Source organism: Castor canadensis, chromosome 11 (assembly GCF_047511655.1).
Source record: "Castor canadensis chromosome 11, mCasCan1.hap1v2, whole genome shotgun sequence".
Classification (NCBI taxonomy): Eukaryota; Metazoa; Chordata; class Mammalia; order Rodentia; family Castoridae; genus Castor; species Castor canadensis.
In genome coordinates, this window is record NC_133396.1 from 89,053,010 (window position 1) to 89,077,958 (window position 24,949).

The 24,949-nt window shown below is 38.2% G+C and overlaps 1 protein-coding gene across 3 annotated transcripts in view; it reads left to right on the forward strand.

Moving 5' to 3' along the window:
* Ankrd45 (ankyrin repeat domain 45) overlaps window positions 1-24,949 on the forward strand; it is a 116,954-nt gene that overhangs the window by 42,414 nt on the left and 49,591 nt on the right. Inside the window, exons 5-6 of one of the 3 annotated variants that reach the window (XM_074047459.1) lie at window positions 3,314-3,452; window positions 13,653-17,185. In XM_074047459.1, the coding sequence (XP_073903560.1) occupies window positions 3,314-3,452; window positions 13,653-13,684 (171 nt within the window). In that variant the 3' untranslated portion in view covers window positions 13,685-17,185. Of the gene's footprint in view, window positions 1-3,313; window positions 3,453-13,652; window positions 17,186-20,849; window positions 20,985-24,949 lie in introns of those variants that run through there. The other 2 variants (XM_074047458.1, XR_012438825.1) reach the window with 2 other exon arrangements.

A 24,949-nucleotide genomic window follows, 5' to 3' on the forward strand; every position in this document is an offset into this window, starting at 1 on the left:
TATGGATGCACATATATAATACAGGTTTATAAGGGAGATTTTTTAAAAATAAAAGTGGGATTGGGCTGGGGGAGTGGCTCAAGTGGTAGAGTGCCAGCCTGGAAAGTGGGAGGCAGTACTGAGTTCAAACCCTAGTACTGCCAATAAAAATTAAATGTGGGATCATACTATGTATACTATTTAATTTGCTTTTCCCTTCTTAATAGCTGATGGACACCTTTCCATCTCCATTTCCTTCTGCATCTATCATTGCTTATTATTATTTAATATTGTGGATGGTATATAACATGAATTTGTTACTTTCTATGTAGTATTACAAACCTTAATGCAGTAGACATGTTTTTTCCGCTTTTCTACTTTTTAATTTACTGTTTTGATGGACATATTTGTACATTCTTTGAGGCACGGTGTGATAAATATCCCAAATCAGACATCAGAAGTTTGCTGCATATGTGTAGTGAGATGAGTTTTGCTTGGATTTCACGGACTTCTTCCTTCAGTGAACCATTCAAGAGGGAATAAAGTATCATCATTGTCTGTTGAGTTGCTTGTAGCTCATACCATCCACCCATTCTTTTCCGACCTTTTGCAAGCACTTCGCTTTGTCACAGGGCTCAATGAAAATGAAGAATTAGAGAGAAGTGGAGAAGTGTAAAGTAGCCCAAACTTCTTGACTCATTTCTTTTTTCTTTTTTTTTCTTTGATACAGGGTTGCACCATGTAACCTAGGCTGGATTTGAACTTAAAAACCTCCTTCCATAGCCTCCCAAAGCTTCTTGATTCTTTTATTTATTTATTTATTTTATTTATTTTTCCTTCCTTCTTTGTTTTTTTTTTAAATTTTTATTGTTTTATTATTCATATGTGCATGCAATGCTTGGGTCATTTCTCCCCCCTGCCCCCACCCCCTCCCGTACCACCCACTCCACCTCCTCCCCCTCCCCTCAACCTCTTCCATACCTGGCAGAAACTATTTTGCCCTTATCTCTAATTTTGTTGAAGAGAGAGTGTAAGCAATAATAGGAAGGAACAAGGGTTTTTGCTAGTTGAGATAAGGATAGCTATACAGGGAGTTGACTCACATTAATTTCCTGTGCATGTGTGTTACCTTCTAGGTTAATTCTTTTTATCTAACCTTTTCTCTAGTTCCTGGTCCCCCTCTCCTATTTGCCTCAGTTGCTTTTAAGGTATCTACTTTAGTTTCTCTGCATTGAGGGCAACAAATGCTAGCTAATTTTTTAGGTGTCTTACCTATCCTCACTCCTCCCTTGTGTGCTCTCGCTTTATCATGTGATCAAAGTCCAATCCCCTTGTTGTGTTTGTCCTTGATCTAATGTCCGCATATGAGGGAGAACATACGATTTTTGGCCTTTTGGGCCAGGCTAACCTCACTCAGAATGATGTTCTCCAATTCCATCCATTTACCAGACAATGATAACATTTCGTTCTTCTTCATGGCTGCATAAAATTCCATTGTGTATAAATACCACATTTTCTTGATCCATTCGTCAGTAGTGTAGCATCTTGACTGATTCCATAAGGTGGCTATTGTGAATAGTGCTGCAATAAACATGGGTATGCAGGTGCCTCTGGAGTAACCTGTGTCAGTCTTTTGGTATATCCCCAAGAGTGGTATTGCTGGATCAAATGGTAGATCAATGTTTAGCTTTTTAAGTAGCCTCCAAATTTTTTTCCAGAGTGGTTGTACTAGTTTACATTCCCACCAACAGTGTAAGAGGGTTCCTTTTCCCCCCACATCCTCGCCAGCACCTGTTGGTGGTGTTGCTAATAATGGCTATTCTAACCGGGGTGAGGTGGAATCTTAGTGTGGTTTTAATTTGCATTTCCTTTATTGCTAGAGATGGTGAGCATTTTTTCATGTGTTTTTTGGCCATTTGAATTTCTTCTTTTGAGAAAGTTCTGTTTAGTTCACTTGCCCATTTCTTTATTGGTTCATTAGTTTTGGGAGAATTTAGTTTTTTAAATTCCCTGTATATTCTGGTTATCATTCCTTTGTCTGAATTGTAGCTGGCAAATATTTTCTCCCACTCTGTGGGTGTTCTCTTCAGTTTAGAGACCATTTCTTTTGTTGAGCAGAAGCTTTTTAGTTTTATGAAGTCCTGTTTATCTATGCTATCTCTTAGTTGCTGTGCTGCTGGGGTTTCACTGAGAAAGTTCTTACCTATACCTGCTAACTCCAGAGTATTTCCTACTCTTTCCTGTACCAACTTTAGAGTTTGGGGTCTGATATTAAGATCCTTGATCCATTTTGACTTAATATTGGTATAGGGTGATATACATGGCTCTAGTTTCAGTTTCTTGCAGACTGCTAACCAGTTTTCCCAGCAGTTTTTGTTGAAGAGGCTGCTTTTTCCCCATTGTATATTTTTAGCACCTTTGTCAAAGACAAGTTGGTTATAGTTGTATGGCTTCATATCCAGGTCCTCTATTCTGTTCCACTGGTCTTCATGTCTGTTTTTGTGCCAGTATCATGCTGTTTTTATTGTTATTACTTTGTAATATAGTTTGAAGTCAGGTATTGTGGTACCCCCAGCATTGTTCTTTTGACTGAGTATTGCCTTGGCTATTCGTGGCCTCTTGTGTTTCCATATAAATTTAACGGTAGATTTTTCAATCTCTTTAATGAATGTCATTGGAATTTTGATGGGAATTGCATTAAACATGTAGATTACTTTTGGGAGTATAGACATTTTTACTATGTTTTACCAATCCATGAGCATGGGAGATCTCTCCACTTTCTATAGTCTTCCTCAATCTCTTTCCTCAGAAGTTTATAGTTTTCCTTGTAGAGGTCGTTCACATCCTTTGTTAGGTTTACACCTAGGTATTTGATTTTTTTTGAGGCTATTGTAAATGGAATTGTTTTCATATATTCTTTCTCAGTTTGTTCATTATTAATGTATAGAAATGCTAATGATTTTTCTATGTTGATTTTATATCCTGCTACCTTGCTGTAAGCTTCTTGATTCTTGATGGTGAATTTTACTAACTCATATTCTGCTGATGTTAGAGCTGTTACTGCTCAATTCAGTAGCCGCAACCCACATGTGCCTATTTAAATTAGAATTATTAAAAATTAAATGTCATTTAAAATTCATTTCCTCAGTCAAAATAGTCACATTTCTAGTACTCAACAGCTAAATATACCTAGGGCCACTGTACTGGACAGTGCAGATGTAGGACATTCCCAGCATCACAGAAGGATCAGTTGGACAGTGCCGGTTTAGAGACATGATAGAGTTTTATTTTTCAATAAATAAGTGGAAAATAAATTCACTGTTTTTGTCCCTAGAATGCCATCCTTAATGCAAGCCGTGCAAAAAATGAGTGGCTGGAAACCCATCCAGAAGCTTCCATTGATGAACTCTATGAGCAGAGACAGCAACTGGAAGATATTGTGGCTCCCATCCTCATAAAAATGACCACACCACGTAAGTTGTGAACAGAAGGTGGTTCAAATGTCAGAAGAGATGAGAATTAAGTCCAATGCTGTTATTTCTGAGATCGTGTTTTTTAACAATCTTCCTTAAGTAATAATTAACTTTGCTATAAGTACTAATCCATGGGAGATTGGGTCCAATTTCCCTAGCTTCATTATTAGTTATAACTAATAGTAATAGCTAAATTCCTTCCATAACAAATGCCTAATACTAATTTTGATATTATGATCATTAGTCATTAAATGTTATATGTTTTTTTGGAAGACAGGGTCTTGCCTCAAACTCTCCATCCTCTTGCTTCAGCCTTCCAAGTGCTAGGATTACAAATGTGCACCCAATACCCAATTTATGCCTTTGATTTTGATCAGTGATGCTCAAACAGGAAAGCATGTCCTCCCGGGAGGCAGAGTGGCAGAATTTGAAAAAGAATTTTCAGTATTATCATTCTATATTTGGGGAGAAGCCTATTGTGGGAGTACCATCCTGAGAATGGAAAAGGTGCATGTATCAGACTTTTGGTGGCGGATATATCTAAGATTTGTAAAAATAGCAGATTTGCTGGGTGCAGTGGCTCATGCCTGTAATTCCAACTACTTGGGAGATGGAAATAGGAGGATTGCAGTTTGAGGCCAGCCTGGAAAACAGTCAGTAAGACCCTATCTCAATAGCAAAGCTGAGTGGTTGGTACCCGTGGGAGTAGGGGAGGATGTGAGGAAGGGGTGTAGGAGGGTGAGTATGGTGCAAATACTGTGTACACATGTATGTTCATTGAAAATTGAGACCTGTTGAAACTATTCCAGGAATGAGAAGGAGAGAGGATAAAGGAGAATGATGGAGGAGGTGAATTCAACTATGATATATTTGATATATCATAAGAACTTTTGTAAATGTCACAATGTACCCCCAACACAACATTAAAAAAAAAAAGGAAAAAAAAAAAAGCCGAGTGAGGTGGTTCACATTTGTAAGTACATGGGAGGCATAGGTAGGAGGGTCATGGTCTGAGGTTGGCCCATGCTAGCACACATGATCCTGCCTGGAAAATAACCAAAGCTATAAGTGCTAGGAGCATGACTGAAGTGATGAAGTACTTGTCTAGCAAGCTTAAGGCCCTAAGTTCAAACCCTAGTGCCACACACACACGCAAATAATAGCTTTATTGAGATATAATTCTCATAAAATTCACCTTTTTAAAGGGTCCAATTGAGTGGTTTTCAGTATATATACAAAGTTGTGTAATTATTCCATTATTTAATTTTAGTATACCCCAAGGAAGAAATCCTACACTTACTAGCAGACACTTCCATTCCTCCCTTACCAATGCCCTGCCAACCATTATGGTTCCTGTTCTTCCTTCCTCCTTCCCTCCCTCCCTCTTCCCTTCCTCTCTCTCTCCTTGCTCTCTCTCTCCTCCCTCTCTCTCTCTCTCCATTCCTTCCTTCCTGTGGTACTGGAGGTTGAACTGAGGGTCTTGCACTTGGTAGGGAAGCACTCTACCACTTGAGCCACTCCACCAGCCCCATTAATTTACTTTCTAGCTCTCTGGATTAATTGTTTTGAGCTTTTCATGAATAGAGTCATGAAGTAATATGTTGGCTTTTGTGGTTGGCTTCTGTCACTTAGCATAATGTTTCAAGGGTATAATATCCATGGTGTATCAGTACTTTATCCCTTTTTATAGCTGAACATTCCATTATATGGATATGAATTTAATCCATTTATCAGTCAATGTACATTGGCTTGCCACTCTTTTAGCTATTATAAATGATGATGCCAATGAGATTTTATGTCAAAATTTTTGTATGTCAAAATTTTGTATGTTTCCACTTTCCTTTGGTATATAAATAGAAGTGTGATTTCTGGGTCACATGGTAACTCTACAGGTAACCTTTTGAGAAACTGCCTGTTTTCCACTTTCAACAGCAGTACATGAAAATTCCAATGTCTCCACATATTTGTTAACATTTGTTATTTTCTTTTAAAATTTTTTAGTCATTCTAGTGGATGTGAAGTTGTATCTTCATAATGTAGTTCTGACTTTTGTTTCCCTAATTATAATGCTTTTAGTCCCTTCATATGTTCATTTGTATATTTTCTCTGGAGAAACATCTGTTTTTAATTCATTGTAATTTTTTTGTATGTATGTGTGTGTGTGTGTGGTGCTGGAGATTGACCCCAGAGCCTTCTGCATGTTAGGCAAGTGCTCTACTATTGAACTATATTCCCAGCCCTAATTCTTTTTAATTTTTAAGTTGAGTTGTCTTGGGTAGGGGGTGTAGCTCAGTGATAGCTCACTTGCCTAGCATGTATGAGGCACTGAGTTCAATCTCTAGCATGGAAAATGATCTTTTTATTTAGATGCAGGAGTTATTTATTTATTATTATAGTATATTATATAGTGATATAGTATATAATAATATAGTATATAAATATATACATTATATAAAATTGCTCTTTGATGAATGTCATTGGGATTTTGATGGGAATTGCATTAAACATGTAGATTACTTTTGGGAGTATAGACATTTTTACTATGTTGATTCTACCAATCCATGATCATGGGAGATCGCTCCACTTTCTATAGTCTTCCTCAATCTCTTTCTTCAGAAGTTTATAGTTTTCCTTGTAGAGGTCGTTCACATCCTTTGTTAGGTTTACACCTAGGTATTTGATTTTTTTGAGGCTATTGTAAATGGAATTGTTTTCATATATTCTTTCTCAGTTTGTTCATTATTAGTGTATAGAAATGCTAATGATTTTTCTATGTTGATTTTATATCCTGCTACCTTGCTATAGCTATTGATGGTATCTAGGAGCTTTTGAGTAGAGATTTTTGGGTCTTTAAGATATAGGATCATATCATCTGCAAATAGGAATATTTTGACAGTTTCTTTACCTATTTGTATTCCTTTTATTCCTTCTTCTTGCCTAATTGCTCTGGCTAGGAATTCCAGTACTAGCTCCTGATTTTAGAGGGAATGGTTTCAGTTTTTCTCCATTAAGTATAATGCTGGCTGTAGGTTTGTCATATATAGCTTTTATGATGTTGAGGTACATTCCTTTTATTCCTAGTTTTCTTAGAGCTTTTATCATGAAATGGTGTTGGATTTTATTGAAGGCTTTTTCTGCATCTATTGAGATGATCAAGTGGTTTTTGTCTTTGCTCTGTTAATATGGTTTCTTACGTTTATTGATTTTTGTATGTTGAACCACCCCTGCCTTCCTGGGATGAAGCCTACTTGGTCATGCTGAATGATCTTTTTGATGTGTTGTTGAATTCGGATTGCCATTATTTTATTGAGGATTTTTGCATCAATGTTCATTAAGGAGTTTGGCCTATACTTCTCCTTTTTGGAGGTGTCTTTGCCTGGTTTTGGGATAAGTATAATACTGGCTTCATAAAATGTGTTAGGCAGTTTTCCTTCCCTTTCTATTTTGTAGAACAGTTTAAGGAAGGTTGGTATCAGTTCTTCTTTAAAGGTCTGATAGAATTCAGCAGAGAATCCATCAGGTCTTGGACCTGATGAAACTCTTGATTGCTGCTTCAATTTCATTTTGTGTTCTAGATCTATTCAGGTGATTAATATCCTCTTGGTTCAGTTTTTGATGATCATATGTATCTAGAAATCTGTTCATTTCTTTAGGATTTTCGAATTTATTTGAATATAGGTTCTCAAAATAGTCTCTGATGATTTCCTGGACTTCCGTGGTGTTTGTTGTTATCTCCCCTTTTGCATTCCTGATTCTACTAATTTGGGTTTTTTCTCTTCTCATTTGAGTCAGGTTTGCTAGGGGTCTGTCGATCTTGTTTATTTTTTCAAAGAACCAACTTTTTGTTTCATTAATTCTTTGTATGGTTTTTTGGTTTCTATTTCATTGATTTCAGCTCTTATTTTTATTATTTCTCTCCTTCTATTTGTTTTGGGATTTGCTTGTTCTTGTTTTTCTAGGAGTTTGAGATGTATCATTAGGTCATTGATTTGGGATCTTTCAGTCTTTAATATATGCACTCATGGCTATAAACTTTCCTCTCAGGACTGCCTTTGCTGTGTCCCATAGGTTCCGGTAGGTTGTGTTTCATTTTCATTGACTTCCAGGAACTTTTTAATTTCCTCTTTTATTTCATCAGTGACATGTTGTTCATTAAGCAATGAGTTATTAAGTTTCCAGCTGTTTGCATGTTTTTTGTCTTTACTTTTGTTGTTGAGTTCTAGTTTTATTGCATTGTGATCAGATAGAATGCATGGTATAATTTCTATTTTCTTATATTTGCTGAGGCTTGCTTTGTGCCCTAGGTAGTTTTGTGCTGCCTGTCCTTTCATGGTTTGTTGTGTTTCTCTTTTTGTGTGCAGAATCCCTTGAAGAATCTTTTGTAGTGGTGGCTTTGTGGTCACATATTGTTTTAGTTTCTGCTTATCATGGGAGACTTTTATTGCTCCATCTATTTTGATGATAGTTTTGCTGGGTAGAGTATCCTGGGGTTGAAGTTATTTTCATTCATTGCCCGGAAGATCTCACCCCAAGCTCTTCTTACTTTTAATGTTTCTGTTGAGAAGTCTGCTGTGATTTTGATGGGTTTACCTTTGTATGTTATTTGTTTTTTCTCTCTTACAGCCTTCAATATTCTTTTGCTCGTTCCTGTACTTGTTGTTTTAATGATAATATGCCGTGGGGTAGATCTATTTTTGTCTGGTGTGTTTGTTGTTCTTGAGGCTGCTTGCATCTGTATGGGCATAGATTTTTCTAGATTTGGGAAATTTTCTGTAATTATTTCATTGAATATGTTATGCATTCCCTTTGCTTGCACTTCTTCTCCTTCTTCAATGCCCATGATTCTCAGGTTTGGTCTTTTGATGGAGTCAGTGAGTTCTTGCATTTTCTTTTAGCATGTCTTGAGTTGTTTAACTAATAGTTCTTTGGTTTTTACTTTAATTACCATTTCATCTTCGAGTTCTGAGATTCTGTCTTCTGCTTGTTCTGTTCTGCTGGATTGGCCTTCCATTTTGTTTTGCATTTCTGTTTCATTCTTTTTTCTGAGGTTTTCCATATCCTGAGTAGTTTCCTCTTTAATATTATCTTTTTGTCCTGAGTTCATTTATCTCGTTATTAATTGTGTTCTTTGTTTCACTTTAGTGTTTATACAGTGCTTCTGTGGTTTCTTGTATTTCTTCTTGTGCTTTCTCAAATTCTCTATTTTTGTTGTCTTGGAATTTCTTGAGTGTCTCCTGTACATTTTGGTTGACCATATCCAGTATCATCTCTATAAAATTCTCATTGATTACTCAGAGGATTTGTTCTTTCAGATTGTTCTTTGGTTCTTTGGTTCTTTGTCATAGTTTATCTTCAATTTGTTGGAGTCTGGATCTGAGTTTCTGTTTTCTTCATTTCCCTCTTGTTCCTGTACTAATTTTTTGCTATGGGGAAACCTGTTTCCCTGTTTTTTCTGTCTTCCCATCATTGCCCTTGGTATTGTTACTGTCCCTGTACTGTGTACAATTAAGTATTTTCTACCTTGCAATAATAATAATGGTGATATTTAGAATGGAAGGGTGAGAGGAGAGGGAAAGCAAAGAAGGTAAAGAAAAAGGGAAAAACAAATAAACAAACAAGTATAAAACAAAACAAACAACAAAAAATACTGTGTCAAAGATATAAACAGGGAGAGATAGTGTACTAATCAACAGTAAGCTAAGCAGGTATTAGTGAGACAGAGAGAGGATTGAAAACTAAAATTAAATAAAAAAAATCTTCAAGTTCAAATGCAATAAAGTTTCAGTCTTAATAATTTTGTTGTTAGTCCCTCAGCCTCCAATCCTGGAGATGGTGTCTCAGATGTAGTTCTGTTGTTGTCTCATCAATGGGGAAAACAAACAAACAAACAAAAAACCCAAAAAACAAAACAAAAAAGCATACCACAAAGTGTCCCAATTTCAAATGCAATACAGTTTCAGTAAGTTTTTCAGCATGCAGGTGTAGTTTGGTTGTTATCTCATCAAAGGAAGAGAGAAACAAACAAAAAAGAGTCTGGAGACAGCTTTGTGAATGACTATCTTAGGCTGCAGCTCACCTGCCCGCTGCTGTCAGCCTGCTGTTGCTGGAAGCTTTATTTATGCAGATCTCAGGAGTGAGCTTAACACTCACCTAGCCTCTCAGGCTTTGTTTACTTAGAGTTCTCCTGGGCGTGACCACCACTGCTACAAGATTTCCCCTTTCCAAGCACACTGGGGGAGGTGACACTACTCCTGGTTTCTCAGGCTGCCATGTTTATTTACAGTTCACATGGGAAGTGGGCCTTCCCTCTCTCCTGTGGAGTTTTCCTCCCATCGCCACTTTTACAAGCTTTCCCGCTCCTGGTTGCTGGGCAGGTGCCGCTGTTCCTGCCTTCTCTGGCCAGCTTGTTTATTTGCAGTTCCATGAGGGATTGCCCCTCCCCCCTCCTTCGGTGCTCAGGGCGCCCCTCCCTCTTGGCTACGTGTCTTTTTTTTTTTTTTGCCAGCTGCTTGTTTATTATTCAGTTTGTTTTTTTTCCCTGGGTGGGGGGTCAGTCTGTCCAGGGGGCTATGCTGATTTGGCCCATGTTTGTCTGTGGGAGTACTGCGTGCCACTTAGCTCACCTGGTGGTCTGCTTCTCCCAAGCAGGTTAGGCACTGGCATCTGGTGGTGCAGAAGCCCTCCTGGTTTCTCTGTTTACCGTGGAGTGGGGATGCTATGTGCAGGCTGGGGTTGTGGTGATGTTGGAGTTTTACCTCTTCTTGGAGGTTTTTCCTGCAAGGTGTTCTCCAGCATCTCTCCAAGATTTTACTTTAGGAAGCACGCTTTCTGCTTCCTCCATCTAGTTGCCATCTTCATGTAGCCAATTTTTAAAACAATGGGCATGCAGTAAGTCATTATGTCCCAGCCTAAACCAGCTATTATTCAAATGTACTCTCCTCCTTTTTATTTATTATTATTATTTGGAGAGGTGTAACTGGGGTTGAACTCAGGGTATCATGCTTGCAAAGCAGGCACTCTACCGCTTGAGCCCCACAACTTTGTTGTGGTTATTTTTTAGAAATGGGTCTCTTAAAAAACTTGCCTGGGCTGGCCTTGAACTGTGATCCTCCCAATCTCAGCCACCAATGAATTAAATGCATTGGTGGCATAGTGGTGAGCATAGCTGCCTTCTAAGTAGCTAGAATTACATGTGTGAACTCACTGGTTCCCAGCTATCACCTCCTTTTTTTAACATGTAAAGCTGTGAATCACATTTCCCATATAATCAGTATTATTACTAGTTCAGCCATTGACTAGAGTAACTTTGAATCATTTACTGAACTTCTCATCTTTGCTTCTTCAACATAAAATGAAGGATCATTTCTGCATCAAGACCTAGCATAACATCCAGTGATAAGAAGGTGCCTGCAGGGGATATAACACTGTGGACCTGGGGGAAGAGGTGATTCTTCTTCAGAGCTGTAATCTCAGCACTTGGGAAGCTGAGGCAGGAGGATCATGAATTTGAGACCAGCCTGGACAAAGTTAGTGAGAACTATCTCAAACACAAAATTAGTACAAAAGGGCCAGAGCAATGGCTTAAATGGTAGAGCACTTACCTAGCATGTGTGAGGCCCTAGATTCAATCTCCTTTACCACAAAAAAAGGGGGGAGGAATTTATGGTAGGAGTGACTAATATGGCTTTTGTAAAAATGGATTGGAGGAAGAAGAGACTAAAGAAAGCAAGCCTAGTGTAGTTCAGGAGTAAGATGATTAAGATCTAAATTATTAGTTAAGTATTTCACTTCCTACCTGCTCCACCACTACCAATGGGCTAGTCCAACAATCCTCTTTCCCTCCCTTGTTTACCTTTTTCAAAATTTTATTAGCATAAATTAATTATACCAAGGGATTTCACTGTGATATTTGCTTATATACATATATGCACATAAATTACTTTGATCAACTGATTTCAAGATGGCCACTAGAGGGAGGAAGCAGAAAGTGTGTTTCCTAAAACAAAATCTTGGAGAGACACTGGAGATACACCTTACAGGAAAAACCACCGAGAAGAGGCAAAACTTTGATTCCTCTACACCCCCAGCCCTTGCGTAGCATCCCCACTCCACGCTAAATGGAGAAACCAGCAGGGCTCCTGCACCACCAGACGCCTGTTCCCAGACTTCTTGGGAGAAGGAGAACACAAAGTGAGCTAAGTGGCACATGGTACTTCCACAGACAAACCTGGACCAGATCAGCATAGCCCCCTGGACAGACTGACCCCCCACACAGGGAAAAAAGAGAAAAAAAAATGAATAATAAACAAAAACAACAAAAAAGACAGGTAGTAAAGAGGTGCTCCTTCATAGCACCGAAGGAGGGGAGGGGAAATCCCTCACGGAACTGTAAATAAACAAGCCAGCCAGAGAAGGCAGGAGCGGCAGCACCTGCCCAGCAACCAGGAGCAGGAAAGCTTGTAAAAGTGGCAATGGGAGGAAAACTCCACAGGAGAGGGGGGAAGGCCCACTTCCCATGTGAACTGTAAATAAACATGGCAGCCTGAGAAAGCAGGAGTAGTGTCACCTCCCCCAGTGTGCTTGGAAAGGGGAAATCTTGTAGCAGTGGTGGTTGCACCTAGGAGAACTCTAAGTAAACAAAGCCTGAGAGGCTAGGTGAGTGTTAAGCTCACTCCTGAGATCTGCATAAATAAAGCCTCCAGCAACAGCAGGCTGACAGCAGCGGGCAGGTGAGCCACAGCCAAGATAGCCATTCACAGAACTGTCTCCAGACTTTATTTTTTTCTCTCTCCCTACCTTTGATGAGACAACAACCAAACTACATCTGCATGCTGAAAAACTTCCTGAAACTGTATTGCACTTGAACTTGGGACACTTTGTGGTGTTTTGGTGTTTTTTTTTGTTTTTTTGTTTGTTTGTTTTTTTCCCCTTTGATGAGACAACAACAGAACTGATAACCAGATAACCAGAAAATATAGGGAACTTAAAAAACTAAATTCTCCCTTAATTAATGAACCAATAAAGAAATGGGCAAGTAAACTAAACAGAACTTTCTCAAAAGAAGAGATTCAAATGGCCACAAAACACATGAAAAAATGTTCACCATCCCTAGCAATAAAGGAAATGCAAATTAAAACCACACTAAGATTCCACCTCACCCCTGTTAGAATATCCATCATTAGCAACACCACTAACAACAGGTGTTTAAGAGGATGTGGGGAAAAAGGAACCCTCTTACACTGCTGGTGGGAATGCAAACTAGTACAACCACTCTGGAAAAAACTTTGGAGGCTACTTAAAAAAGCTAAACATTGATCTACCATATAATCCAGCAATAGCACTCTTGGGGATATACCCAAAAGAATGTGACACAGGTTACTCCAGAGGCACCTGCACATCCATGTTTATTGCAGCACTGTTCACAATAGTCAAGTTATGGAAACAGCCAAGATGCCCCACTTCTGACAAACGGATTAAGAAAATGTGGTATTTGTACACAATGGAATTTTATGCAGCCATGAAGAAGAATGAAATGTTATCATTAGCAGGTAAATGGATGGAATTGGAGAACATCATTCTGAGTGAGGTTCGCCTGGCCCAAAAGACCAAAAATCATATGTTCTCCCTCATATGCGGACATTAGATCAAGGGCAAACACAACAAGGGGATTGGACTTTGATCACATGATAAAGCGAGAACACACAAGGAAGATATGAGGATAGGTAAAACACCCAAAAAACTAGATAGCATTTGTTGCCCTCAATGCAGAGAAACTAAAGCAGATACTTTAAGCCAACAGAGGCCAATAGGAGAAGGGGACCAGGAACTAGAGAAATGGTTAGTTCGAGAAGAATTAACTTAGAAGGTAATACACATGTACAGGAAATCAATGCATGTCAACTCCCTGGATAGCTATTCTTATCTCAACTAGCAAAAACTCTTGGTCCTTCCTATTATTGCTTATACTCTATCTTCAACAAAATTAGAGATAAGGGCAGAATAGTTTCTGCCTGGTAGTGAGGGTAAGGGGGGTTAAGGGAGGGAATGGGGGATGGGTAAGGGAGGTGGTGGAGGAAGGGGGAGAAATGACCCAAACAATGTATGCACATATGAATAAAATAAAAATTAAAAAAAATTAGCTTCATTGTCTTTCATATCACAAATTGATAAAGTGTAATTTTAAAATCTGTTTCCTTTCAGGTCAAGTGAAAAGTGCCAAGTCTGTAGTCTAAGCTGTGGTCAGAAGAGAAGTCCTGATTATTCTTTCTACTGAACATACATTTTATAAAAGTCCACATTTTCTTCTGGTATCAGTAAAGACAAACCTACTCATGCCAATTGAAGTAAAAAAATAGATAAAAGATTTTATAAAAATGTACAACATTCAGTCACTTTTGCTTGTTTGACCCTGCTCAGCAGGTATAGGTCCAGACCCTCTCGTCTTGCCTTTGCTGTACCATATGCAGCCCCATGTGAGTTTCATACTCCTTCAGAAATCCTACGGAAGCTGTAAAACCATTTAGAGAATCCAATGATTTTCTGGGTAACTGAGACAAGGAATTTCTATTCAACTTGGGAATTCCATTAAAAAGATATGTTTGGCTATTTTCGGAGGGGGAAAATTGCTCTCTCTCTCTCTCAAAGAAATCTTATGGATTGGCAATCTGGAACAAGGAAATATTAAGACTTGTTCATACCAGGGTCTTCTGGTTATAACTATCATTTCTATGTCCAAATTAAAATTCACCTGTAAGGTGGAATATAATGTCTGAGTAAAACTCCTATTTAATCTTTAACCTCTTTCTATCTTTAAATCAATAAACAGAAATCCGCATGGCTTTATATTCAGAAGGTTTCCCCTATCCCATGTATTTGGCAATGCAGATGCTATAAGTGGGCTCCAGCCCACTTTTCCTCCTGTTCCTGTTCCTATGACATTCCTAGGTTTTAAATGTCATAGTTGATTACATATTGGTGATTTGGAAAGTACTTTTATTCTAGTCTGTTTAATCAAGTCCCTGAATCTTCTATTACTTTGTGACTTTCTGGGAAAGTTTTATAGAAAAGAAAAAAATTTAAAAGAGCATTTATTTCTTGTTACAATTTTCTCCTCCATGTCTTGCTCTGCAAACTTATTTTTTGACTTAAGGGAGAAGGAAAATAACTGAATAATTCAGAAATACTTTGTTACTTGACATTTTCTCAACCACAGTTTTGAGATAATGTTGTTTTAATGTCTCCTCAATTTATAAGTGTTGAGATCTTTTTACTGTGAGAACAATTCAATTTCAGTTTCTTTAAGCAGAAGGAGAAAGCAATACCTCTTACCTCTATCTCTGGTAGGCCAGGTGGGCATTTATGGGTTATACAAAGAAGGAGATCTGTGTTTGCTTTGTTCTCTTAATAGAGTGTATTTCAAGAAGTCCAGTGTCCTTATGCACTGAAATAATTTAGGAAGAGGCCAAATGTCATTTTTGTTGTTTCTAGTCTCACTCTGCATCTTCTGAGCCTTTATCATGAATGCAACATTACTCTCCAGGTGTGTGCTCCTGGTGAGTGGGAGGGATTCCTGGATCTCACTGTGAGATTCCTAAGTAAGACTGAGGCTTTTCTGGAAAATTCCTGGAATAAAATAAAAATCTCTCTATCTCTCTCTCCTTTATCTCTCAATCTTTAGCTTCAAACTTTTTTGTAGTGTTTGATACATTTGCTAATATTGTATTTGTAAAACTCCTTGTATTGGCACCTTAATGCCTCTACTTTCTTACAGTCTGCTTTTCTAGCTTCTTTACCAGCTCCTCTTCATCTTGCCCCAGCTGGGGAACCTCTTAGAATTCAATTCTGACCCTTAGTGAAGCAATTTGTAGTTTTCCACCCCATGACCTTTCCTATTCCCAATATTACAAAGAGCAAATCCTTCCTTTGTTGGGGCACCAGTAGTGCCAGTAACTTCATTCTGTACCATTTAATTGTTCACATGTTTGTCTCTCCATGTGATGAAGAGCTTTTTGAGGAAGGGACTTTGTCTTGCTCTTCCTCACATGTAAAAAGTCTATAGGATAGTAAGTTAGTAAATAATAGTAGAATGAAATCACTTAGTACTACCTATTTATAGTACTTAGTACTACCTTATTCATAGAACTTATTACCTCTTCATTCATTTATAGAGCTTGTTTACCTTTATAAAAATGACTCCACAGCTTGCTTATGCCTGCGCCCCATTTCAATTCCTATTGCTCCAACAGACAAGTCACAAACACATTCAACATTTTGACTTTATGTCTGTTTTCTCCTCTGACCTCTTATTTCTTAAGCCTTCATTTGAATGTCATATTATTTTTTCAGGCATGTAACCCTAGTGATTATCAAGAGATTCCTGGATGTGATTTCAAAGGTTCTTTTGATATGGGGATTTGAACATTTATCTATGGACCTATAACTTTTGCCTGTTTTGAGAAATGCAGTAACTCTTGTTACCTGTTGCATTACTGAATTATAGACAGATTCATAGGAGAGTTAAAATGCCATTATGTTTTGAGTTCAGTTGTTTCTCGGGTAGTTTATGGCTTTTTCTGAATTTCCATAGAGTAGTTACTTTTTCAAAGTACATATTAGTAATTCAAGAAAACCCCTCCATAGTATTTGAGAGGTAGTTAATCAAAGGATAAATTCAATGTTAGGACAACTTCTAGACAGTGGTTCTTTAGATTTTTATGTCTTATTAATCAGAAAAATGTAAAAAATATAAAGGGATGGTATTGATATAACATCATTAAGAAAACAACTACTACCTACGATCACTATTATTGAATAAAAGACATTTTAACATCAGAAAAATAGGAAAGATATTTCAGCAAAGGGCCTTAACCTTTAAAATGAATAAATTAAGCTTCATTATAGAACTTTGTTAGATTTGTTTTTCTCATTTTGCTGTGTATGGTGGAACTTTTGTCATGATTCAGAACTGACCTGACCTATGGTCTACCCTTTGAGAACTACTGCTCTAGACTAAGCAAAGCAGGCAGACTGCTGTTTAGGTTAACATTGTGCCCCACATTGTAAAGAGCTGGCAGTTACTCCAGTGTTCAATTTAATATGTAGTAAATTGTATTTCCTAAGACAATCTCATCTCCCACCTCACATGCTCTTCTTATAATGTGGTCATGGCATTTCTCACATGGAGAGATGGGTCTCTTTTCCCTCCTCTGGAGTCTGTGCAGGCCTGTGACTACAGTGAAAATGATTCTATGTAAGTTTCAAGGCTAGATCATAAAAGATGGTGTAGCTTCTGCCTAGTTGTCTTGAGTCACTTCCTTTTAGAAACCAGCTTATGGAGAGACCTGCAGCCCTGGCTGAACTCCAGTCGGCCATCACCCTCAACCTGCCAGACACATGTGTGAATCACCTTGGACGTGAACTCTGCAGTCAAGCCACCTAGATGATGCTGTATGGAGCAGAGATAAATTTTCTCTGCTGAGCCTTGCCAAAATCATAGATTTATGAGCTAAATAAATGATAGTTATTGTTTTAATCTACTCAGTTTTGTGTTTGTTTCACTGAAATACATAGTATATACATTTTGGAACCTGAAGTGAGAAATTGACATAACAAACCCTAAAATATGTGGCCTTAGCTTTGGGACTGGATGGTTGTAGAAGCTAGAAAAAACTAAGCGGGGAGTGTTGAGTTTTTGAAAGGCTACAGTTCTCAAATACAGTATTAGAAGCCTTCAGGTTCTCTAGGAGGTTACTGGTGGGGATTTATAGTAAAGAAAGAAAAATGTTACTGGAAGCTGGAGAAGAAAGGCCCTTGTTGAGAGATCATAGTGTTTGGAAACTTTGTTATTTAGGTAATGAACTCAATGAATGATCTTGTTAAGCATATTTGCAGTCTGCATTCCAGTGCCACCTGACTTTCTAACATGTGAGAGGAGAGAGATGAGCTGAAAAAGGAAAATACCAGCTTTCAAATAAAATTTGGAAGAAATCTAAAGGATTTGAAAATGAAATTGCTCTTCATTCTTACCCTTTATAGATGGCAATAAGTTTTCAAACTAAGCAATGAGTTCTGGGAAAAAATAAAATCCAGAGTAGGATTATAAAGTTATTTGTTAAGACTTCAGAAACATCTTAGATAGTGCCTCATAGCTATTATCTAATATCTACTTTTGGGTGTTAAGTAGGCTTTCTCCATGTAGCTAGGAAGGTGATCTCTAGGTGCTCTAGGTAGTCATCACCACAGCTAAACCCAAATGGAAACAGAACAGTTCTCACTCTGGGTAATGATGTAAGGAACCATCTGATTGGTCCTGCCTGAGTCCCATGCCTATCTTTGAGCCAATATTAGTGTTAGGCAGATAGGATACTATGATTAACCTGCCTATGTTACATGCCTATCTCAGTTATATAGTCTGGTCTACTGTCAGAAGACAGGGTTGGGGAAACACACTGGGTAGTTGCCAAAGTTTACTTTTGCTGAATTAGCCCAAAATGGTGAAATAATGAGTTTATTATGGTCTTTTAAGAAAGGTTGTAATGAAGAGAAATTTGATCATCTCTGTATTTTAGTTATGTGTTATCAGTGACTTTCACAACTATATACGTCAGCCAGAACTGACTCTTAAATTTTATCCAAGTTTCCTAATGTATAAGGCTTTGGAGAAACTGAATTTTGAAACTGAAAACCACAGGAGTCTTACCTATAAGGTTCAGGTGAACCAAGTGAGCCTGAAAGGCAACAGTAGGGCAGGAGCTACATAGCATCTGGAAGGCACTAGTCAAACGATCTGAGGCAGTGCAGCTAAGGAGAGAGTCAAACAATGCTGAGCAATCAGTATAGGTAAGGTGAAGAGGAAAATGAGAAAAAACAGTTAACTTGGCAAATGGGTGAGTTACATAAAGGCAGGATAGGAGCCGAGTGTGGTGGGGCACACCAGTAATTTCAGCTACACAGGAGAGGGAAAAAAGGAGGATTGCGGTCCAAGGCCAAACCTGGCAGAAGTGAAAACACTATCTGAAAAACAAACAGAGCAAAAGAACTGTGGGCATGGCCCTATGGTAGCATGCTTACCCAGCAAGAATGATGCCCTGAGTTCATTCCTCAGTACTTCTCCTCCCCCACCAAAGAAAGGGCAGAAAGGGTAAGGAATGGGTCTCTCAGGAGAGAGCCTGTGAATAAGAATGAACACTTCTAAAAAATCAGTCTGTGGCAATTACGGTAGGGATGGGTTCAGGGCTTAAAAGAATCATACAAGTCTTTACAAAAAAATGTCATAGAGAATATTTTTGGAGGTGGTGTGTGGATATCAATAGTGGTTGTTATAATTCAGGGGCTGATCTAGAGCTGTTGACCTGAAATTCAATTTAGTCTCTAGAAAATGGGACTTTTTCTCAACTAACGTTTCCTTAATACATAAGTGATACAGAAGATTGATAACATAGTTAGTCATCTTCCTGCTTTGATGTCCTCCTTAGTGCCCTGGCAAGAGGATATGCAGCAACCTTGATTAATGAGGCACAAAAATGAGAATAGTAAAAAATAATCCTTCCTTGAAAGTCACCTGTAAATGGACACTTAATATCCATTAAAAAAGATTTACACTGGTTTCTAGTAATTAGATTTGAGGCAAAAAATTTATTAAGTATCACAGAATTTGTGCATGCATTTTTTTCCTCTTGCAGAGAATGGGTGATGCTGTTTTTTTAAGCCAGTGACGGAATAGGAGGGGAGGGAAGTAGGAATGAAAAACATTGAGAGGGAAACAATGAAAAAAAGAAGAAATGAGTCAGAGAGGAGGAAGGGTAGTGTTGAAGGTTAGGGCTGAGCTGGATAGAGTTGGCGTAAGAAAAACATACATAGAAAGATTCTGGCTAAATGGCTGATATCTTTGACCATTTAACCTATTACGCCAGGAAAGAAAATCAGTTAAAACAGTTGTGGATGTAGACAACAGCTTGAGCATTAAGAGAGGCAAACTTCCCTGGAACTAGATAACTCAGCCTCTTCAGGATTGGGGGTAGGGGATAAGGGATGCAGCCAATCAGAACAAAGCAGGTTGGTAAGAAACCAATAGGAAGAAGGTATGGAAATAGCTTTTGCCAAGTGATACCAGTTGGCATTACTGTCCCTGGCAAATAGATGCAGAGCTGAGCATGTTCCTTGGGATTTTGAGAGCCCTCATCTTGATTTCAACTCTGAGCCAGTTTAGGTTTGGAAGAACATATCTCTGGTTTTGGTAATTTGGGGAAGAACTTGATTTAAAGGTCATTAATGTGGGGACATAAAGGTTTGAAGCTACAAAGGGCCTAAAGGGCTACTTGAGAGACAGGCAAGGTAACTTGAAGATGTATTTTGAATTGATTTCTGGCCCATTACCTGCTTTATATCAGAATCATTTTGACCTGTAGCAAACAGGGGACCAGAGATAAATTTTAAATATTACTGGGACTACTTTAGGAACTTCTAGGAGTTTTTAGGTTAATAGTAGCTGCAAGGAAAAATAAAACTGCATAAGTCCTTTCTAGGACCTCCACATAAATCTGTGCAGGCTATGTCCTATACAAGGGTGCCAACTGAGGTGGGGCATCAGGGCTGAAATCCAGCTCATGATTAACATACCAGGCCATGTGCCTGTTATTAGGCTTCATTACTCTGAGGAAGAGGGACTTTTTGTAATTCAATTAAAGACATCACTTGACCAAACCTCAACCTCACTCTTTTCCTTTGTTTTTAGATTATTTCACCCCCATCTTCACTCCCACCCTCAACTGGGGTGAATCAACTTTGACCTTGTTTTTTATTTTCTATTTTGGATTTGGAGGAGGCTGAGAGAGGAAAAAGGAGGATTTGGGATGGCAGTAGTAAAATAGAATTCTAGAATGATTTGTACCTATAGAGAATAAGGAACATAATGTTTATCCTTTCTCTTTCCCCTCCAAGAATTTAGCTCAATTATTTGTGGATAGTGTATCTTGTGCCATGTAACTGTGTGCACAGCCTTGGTTGCAAGCCAGTATTCAGCCTTGGTCTTTGAGAAATCCATTGGTCAGTGGGGAAAAGCTAACACCTTACCATGTCATTGTAATAGTAAGTGCAATAATCAGTATGTCTCTTTCTCATATGTATGTAGCAGTATCAGGAAGAAACACTAACACAGCTCTTATTGTTCCTATAAAATATTCTTGGCGTATGGGTAGAACGGGTGGTATTAGTGTGTGCTCTTTGACAAGAAGAGAAGTGCTCAGTTTTGAGTATGATACCATCTTAGGTAGGAATGTGGATAGACAGGGTCCTGGCAGGCCTCACAATCCTCTGTTTGCATATTATAACAGGTTAGTGTGCAGTTGTGAAAGTGTCAACAATACTACCTGTGAATCCATCAAGTTAGGCCTGGAAAAGCAATGGCAAAAGTCAATTCTTCCTTCTGGGTAACAAAAAATAACACACCTGATTTACTCTGTGGAAGACCAGCTGACTACTTTGTGATAAAGGAACATTTTGCCATGCTTGTATGTGGCACTATTGTTTTGGGAGGTAGGTGGTTGTTTTTAAAATCTCATCTCTCCTCTGCCCTTAGAGACTTCTCTCAGTGTAGAAAAGTGTTTACAACTATATCAAAAGAAGAAACTAATGGAACTTGTGAGTAAATGCTGTTAGTTTTTTTTTCATTCAATTTTTTTTGACAGTACTAGGTTTTGAACTCAGGGCTTCAAACTTGCACTCTACCACTTGAGCCATGAGCACAGCTCTCTTCATTCAATTGTAAGTAGCATCTATTTATGTTCCTTCATTTAGTAACGTTTGCTGAGCACAACAGTATGGTAGGCACACAAGAAGGGGGTGGACAGTGCTTGTCATCATGGAGCCCTCTCATGGGGGAGACAGGCAAACAAATAATTATGATGCAGTGTGCTAAGTATAAACACAAAGATATTGGTAACAAGAAAGTAACATGTCAGAGAATTTCTGACATGAAGGGAGATGATTGGGGCAAATAAAGAGAGCCCAGATGTATAATTCATAACTTACATAGTCAGTGTCATTAATTTTGTCTGTATTATTACGGCTTTTGATATGACTTCTTCAGAGAAGATGAACAGCCCATCACAATCTCCAGAAGTAAATTAGGAAAGGCTTCACAAAGAAGGGCTTCTTAAACAATGATTAAGAATTCAGGGGCTGGTGGAGTGGCTCAAGTAGTAGAGTGCCTGAGTAGCAAGCATGAGGCAATGAGTTCAACCCTGTCCAACCCTCAGTACTTCCAAAAAAAGAATCCTAGTTGGGCATGGTGGTGCGTGCCTCTAATTTTACTACTCAGGAGGTGGAGATCAGGAAGATCAGAGTTTGAGGTCAGCCCAGGCAAAAGCTAGCAAGATCCCATCTCAACAAATAAGTCTGGCATGGTATTTCAAATCTGAAATCTCAGATACATGGAAAGTATGGGTAGGAGAATTGTGATCTGAGGCTGGCCCTGGGAAAAAATCATGAGACTATCCAAAAAACAACTAAAGCAGAAAAGGACTGGGGGTGTGGCTCAAGTGGGAGAGTGTCTGCTTAGCAAATGCAAGGTCCTGAGTTGAAACTGTAGTTACCACCCTCCCACCACAAAATAAGAATTCAACAAGTCTAGTGAATGGTATTCATGCAGATGAAGTAATATATTGCACAATTCAACTCTAGTGATTAAAGTTTCTAGACCTCTGTAAAAGAAAATTTAGGAAAAATGTTAATTGCTCAAAAATCTTTTCTGGAATTAGAAGATGATCTGGGCACACACAATGCAGCAAATATGCACTTCTTCAGTTTTACCATCGTATCAGAGAGAGAAATTGCTTTCTCTGCAGGTCTTCAAAATACTCATGAAAGACTTTGGTCCCTTTTGGTAGAGACAAGTGGTCCAGCAGTAAAGGGCATTGTAGAAATAGTGTACAAAGTATTTCTTTATCTGGCATTATAATAAGACATATTCAAGAAATATTTACTGAGTTGGCTTGACCTGTAGCTGGGAGACAGGATATGCAGAATCTGGGATGGCAATGAATCTTTCCTTATGCATAAATTAATTAGATTATATCCTAGATATTGCCTCTGGAGGGGATGAAGTGAATAATCTTGGGCAGAGTAGGGTTTCAATGCAAAACAATGCAGATAGGGAATAACAAATGCCTTTTGTTATTTGCAGTTTTCCTTCTTGTTAGACTCAAAAGTATTTTTGGCTGGTCATAGTAGTGCACAACTGTAATTCCAGCACTTGGGAGGCTGAGGCAGGAGGATTGTAAGTTTTTTTCGGCAGTACTGGGGTTTGAACTACGGGCCTCTCGCTTGCTAGGCAGGCACTCTACTACTTGAGTCACTCCACCAGCCCTTTTTAGTTTTGAGTATTTTCAAGAGGTCTCTTGAACTACTTGCCTGACTGGCTTCAAACTGTGACCTTCCTGATCTCTGTCTCCTGAATAGCTATGATTACTGGCATGAACCACTGGTGCCCAGCTGGATTTTGAATTTGAGATCAGCCTGAGCTATGTAATGAGATCCTGTGTCGAAACAAAGGGAGGGGATTCCTGGCATTTAGGATATTTAAAGAACATTATGTTGTTTTAGCTTAGAATGAAGAGCTACTAATATGAGATGAACTATGTCTGGATTTTCATTATTTCTCACCTGTGGGTGATGCCTCTTTATGTATGTCTTGGCAGACTGGATTTGTAATGACTGCTAGTTATTCACCCATAATAATATAACTCTGAAGTTTAAAATTAAACAACTACAGAGTGAGTATTAATGAAATTGTTTTGAAACTATAAATTACCATTTTTCTTCACACATAACATTTATACATTTTTATGGGGGTACAGTACAATATACGTACACAATGCATACTGATCAGATCAGGGTTACTAGCATTTTAAAACTAGGTTATGTTTAAATAATATACTTTTTTTTAAAGGATTTTCGAAGATGTTTTTAAAGAATTCTGAAGTCATGGTCTTGACAATTCTTTCTGTGTCAGGATTTGTGATAGGACAACTGGCCTACCATTTTGTTGAGGTATTGTATGTACAATAAATTAGAGAATAAATCAGAGGACAAATACCAAAAACAAGGTCCACACCCATGTCATCCTCAAATGCATGGATTATTTAGTGGTCCTAGGATTGAACCCAGGGCACCATGAATGTGAGGCAAGCCCTCTACTGCTAAGCCATATCCCTAGTCCTGTTGGAATGTTTCTTTTTCTTCATGTGAATTGGGTATTCAAAAAAATTTCATCTTGTATATGAAAATCTATAATAAAGGAGACACAATTTAGGAAAGCTGAAGATAAAGCAGTAATTTTGAAGTGAAGAAAATTCATTTGCATTCTTGGGTTGTCGTCTTCCTTTGAGCCTTGCTCCTGTTTCTTTCCCTTGTGGGTAACTGGCTTCTTCCTTGCTGTTGTCTTTAGCATTGTAGAGAGCCATCATAAAAGGCAGCCATTACTTTCATAATGAGGCAAGTTAGCTTTTTCTGTCAGTTAAGTGTAAAACATGCATCATATAATACAATATAGACATAAGAAAAAACTCATTAACTTACCAACTTACTAATTTCCAATTTCAACTGCATAGCAATGAGATCATTAACAAATTGTCTCTACTCATTGTTTTATTATTTTTTTTAATGGAGCTAATGCTTGTGCTTATCTAGAGTTGCATAAGTCTCTTAGTCTTCTGAAACAACGCTGCTCCTACTAGCTAACACATTTTGAGTGTTTATAATGTGCCAGACTCTCGTTAAGTGCTGTGAATTTATTAATTTATTAACTCATGAACTCTTGGATTAACTCATTCATTCTCTCAGCAAGTAAGTGGAAGTAGTACTCTATTCCCATTTTACTATAAGGAAACCAAAGCACAGAGAGGTTAAATTATGAAGATTAATTTTTTTTTTTTGGTGATGCTGGTATTGAACTCAGGGCTTTCCTGCATGTGAGTCATGCCCCCCAGTCCTTTTTTACTGTCTTTTTTTTTCAGTTTGTTTTTTAGATAGGGTCTCTCACTAGCTTTGTTCAAGCTGGCCTCAAACTGCGATTCTCCTATCCCCACCTCCCAAGTAGATGGGCCCACAGACAACATTATGCTCAGCTTGTTTTTGAGCTAGGATCGTGACAATTTTTTCCTGGGCTGACTTCATACTGTGATTCTTTTGTCTTTGCCTCCCAAGTCCTGAGCTTACAGATGTACACCACTATGCCTGGTAAGGTTAAACTATTGACTGGGCCTAAGTAAACATTGAGGATGGAATATTTATAGCACTTTAGTCTATTTGTGTTTTCTTTTGACCTTTTTTTTTTTGTTGGTACTGGGGCTTGAACACAGAACTTCACGCTTGGTAGTCAGGTAGTCTACCACCTGAGTCACTCCACCCTATTGTTGTGTTTTCCATTAATCTGTGTACAGCCTTCATGATTCAAATCTTATATAATCAACTATACTGTTATCTAATTATTATTTTTGTCT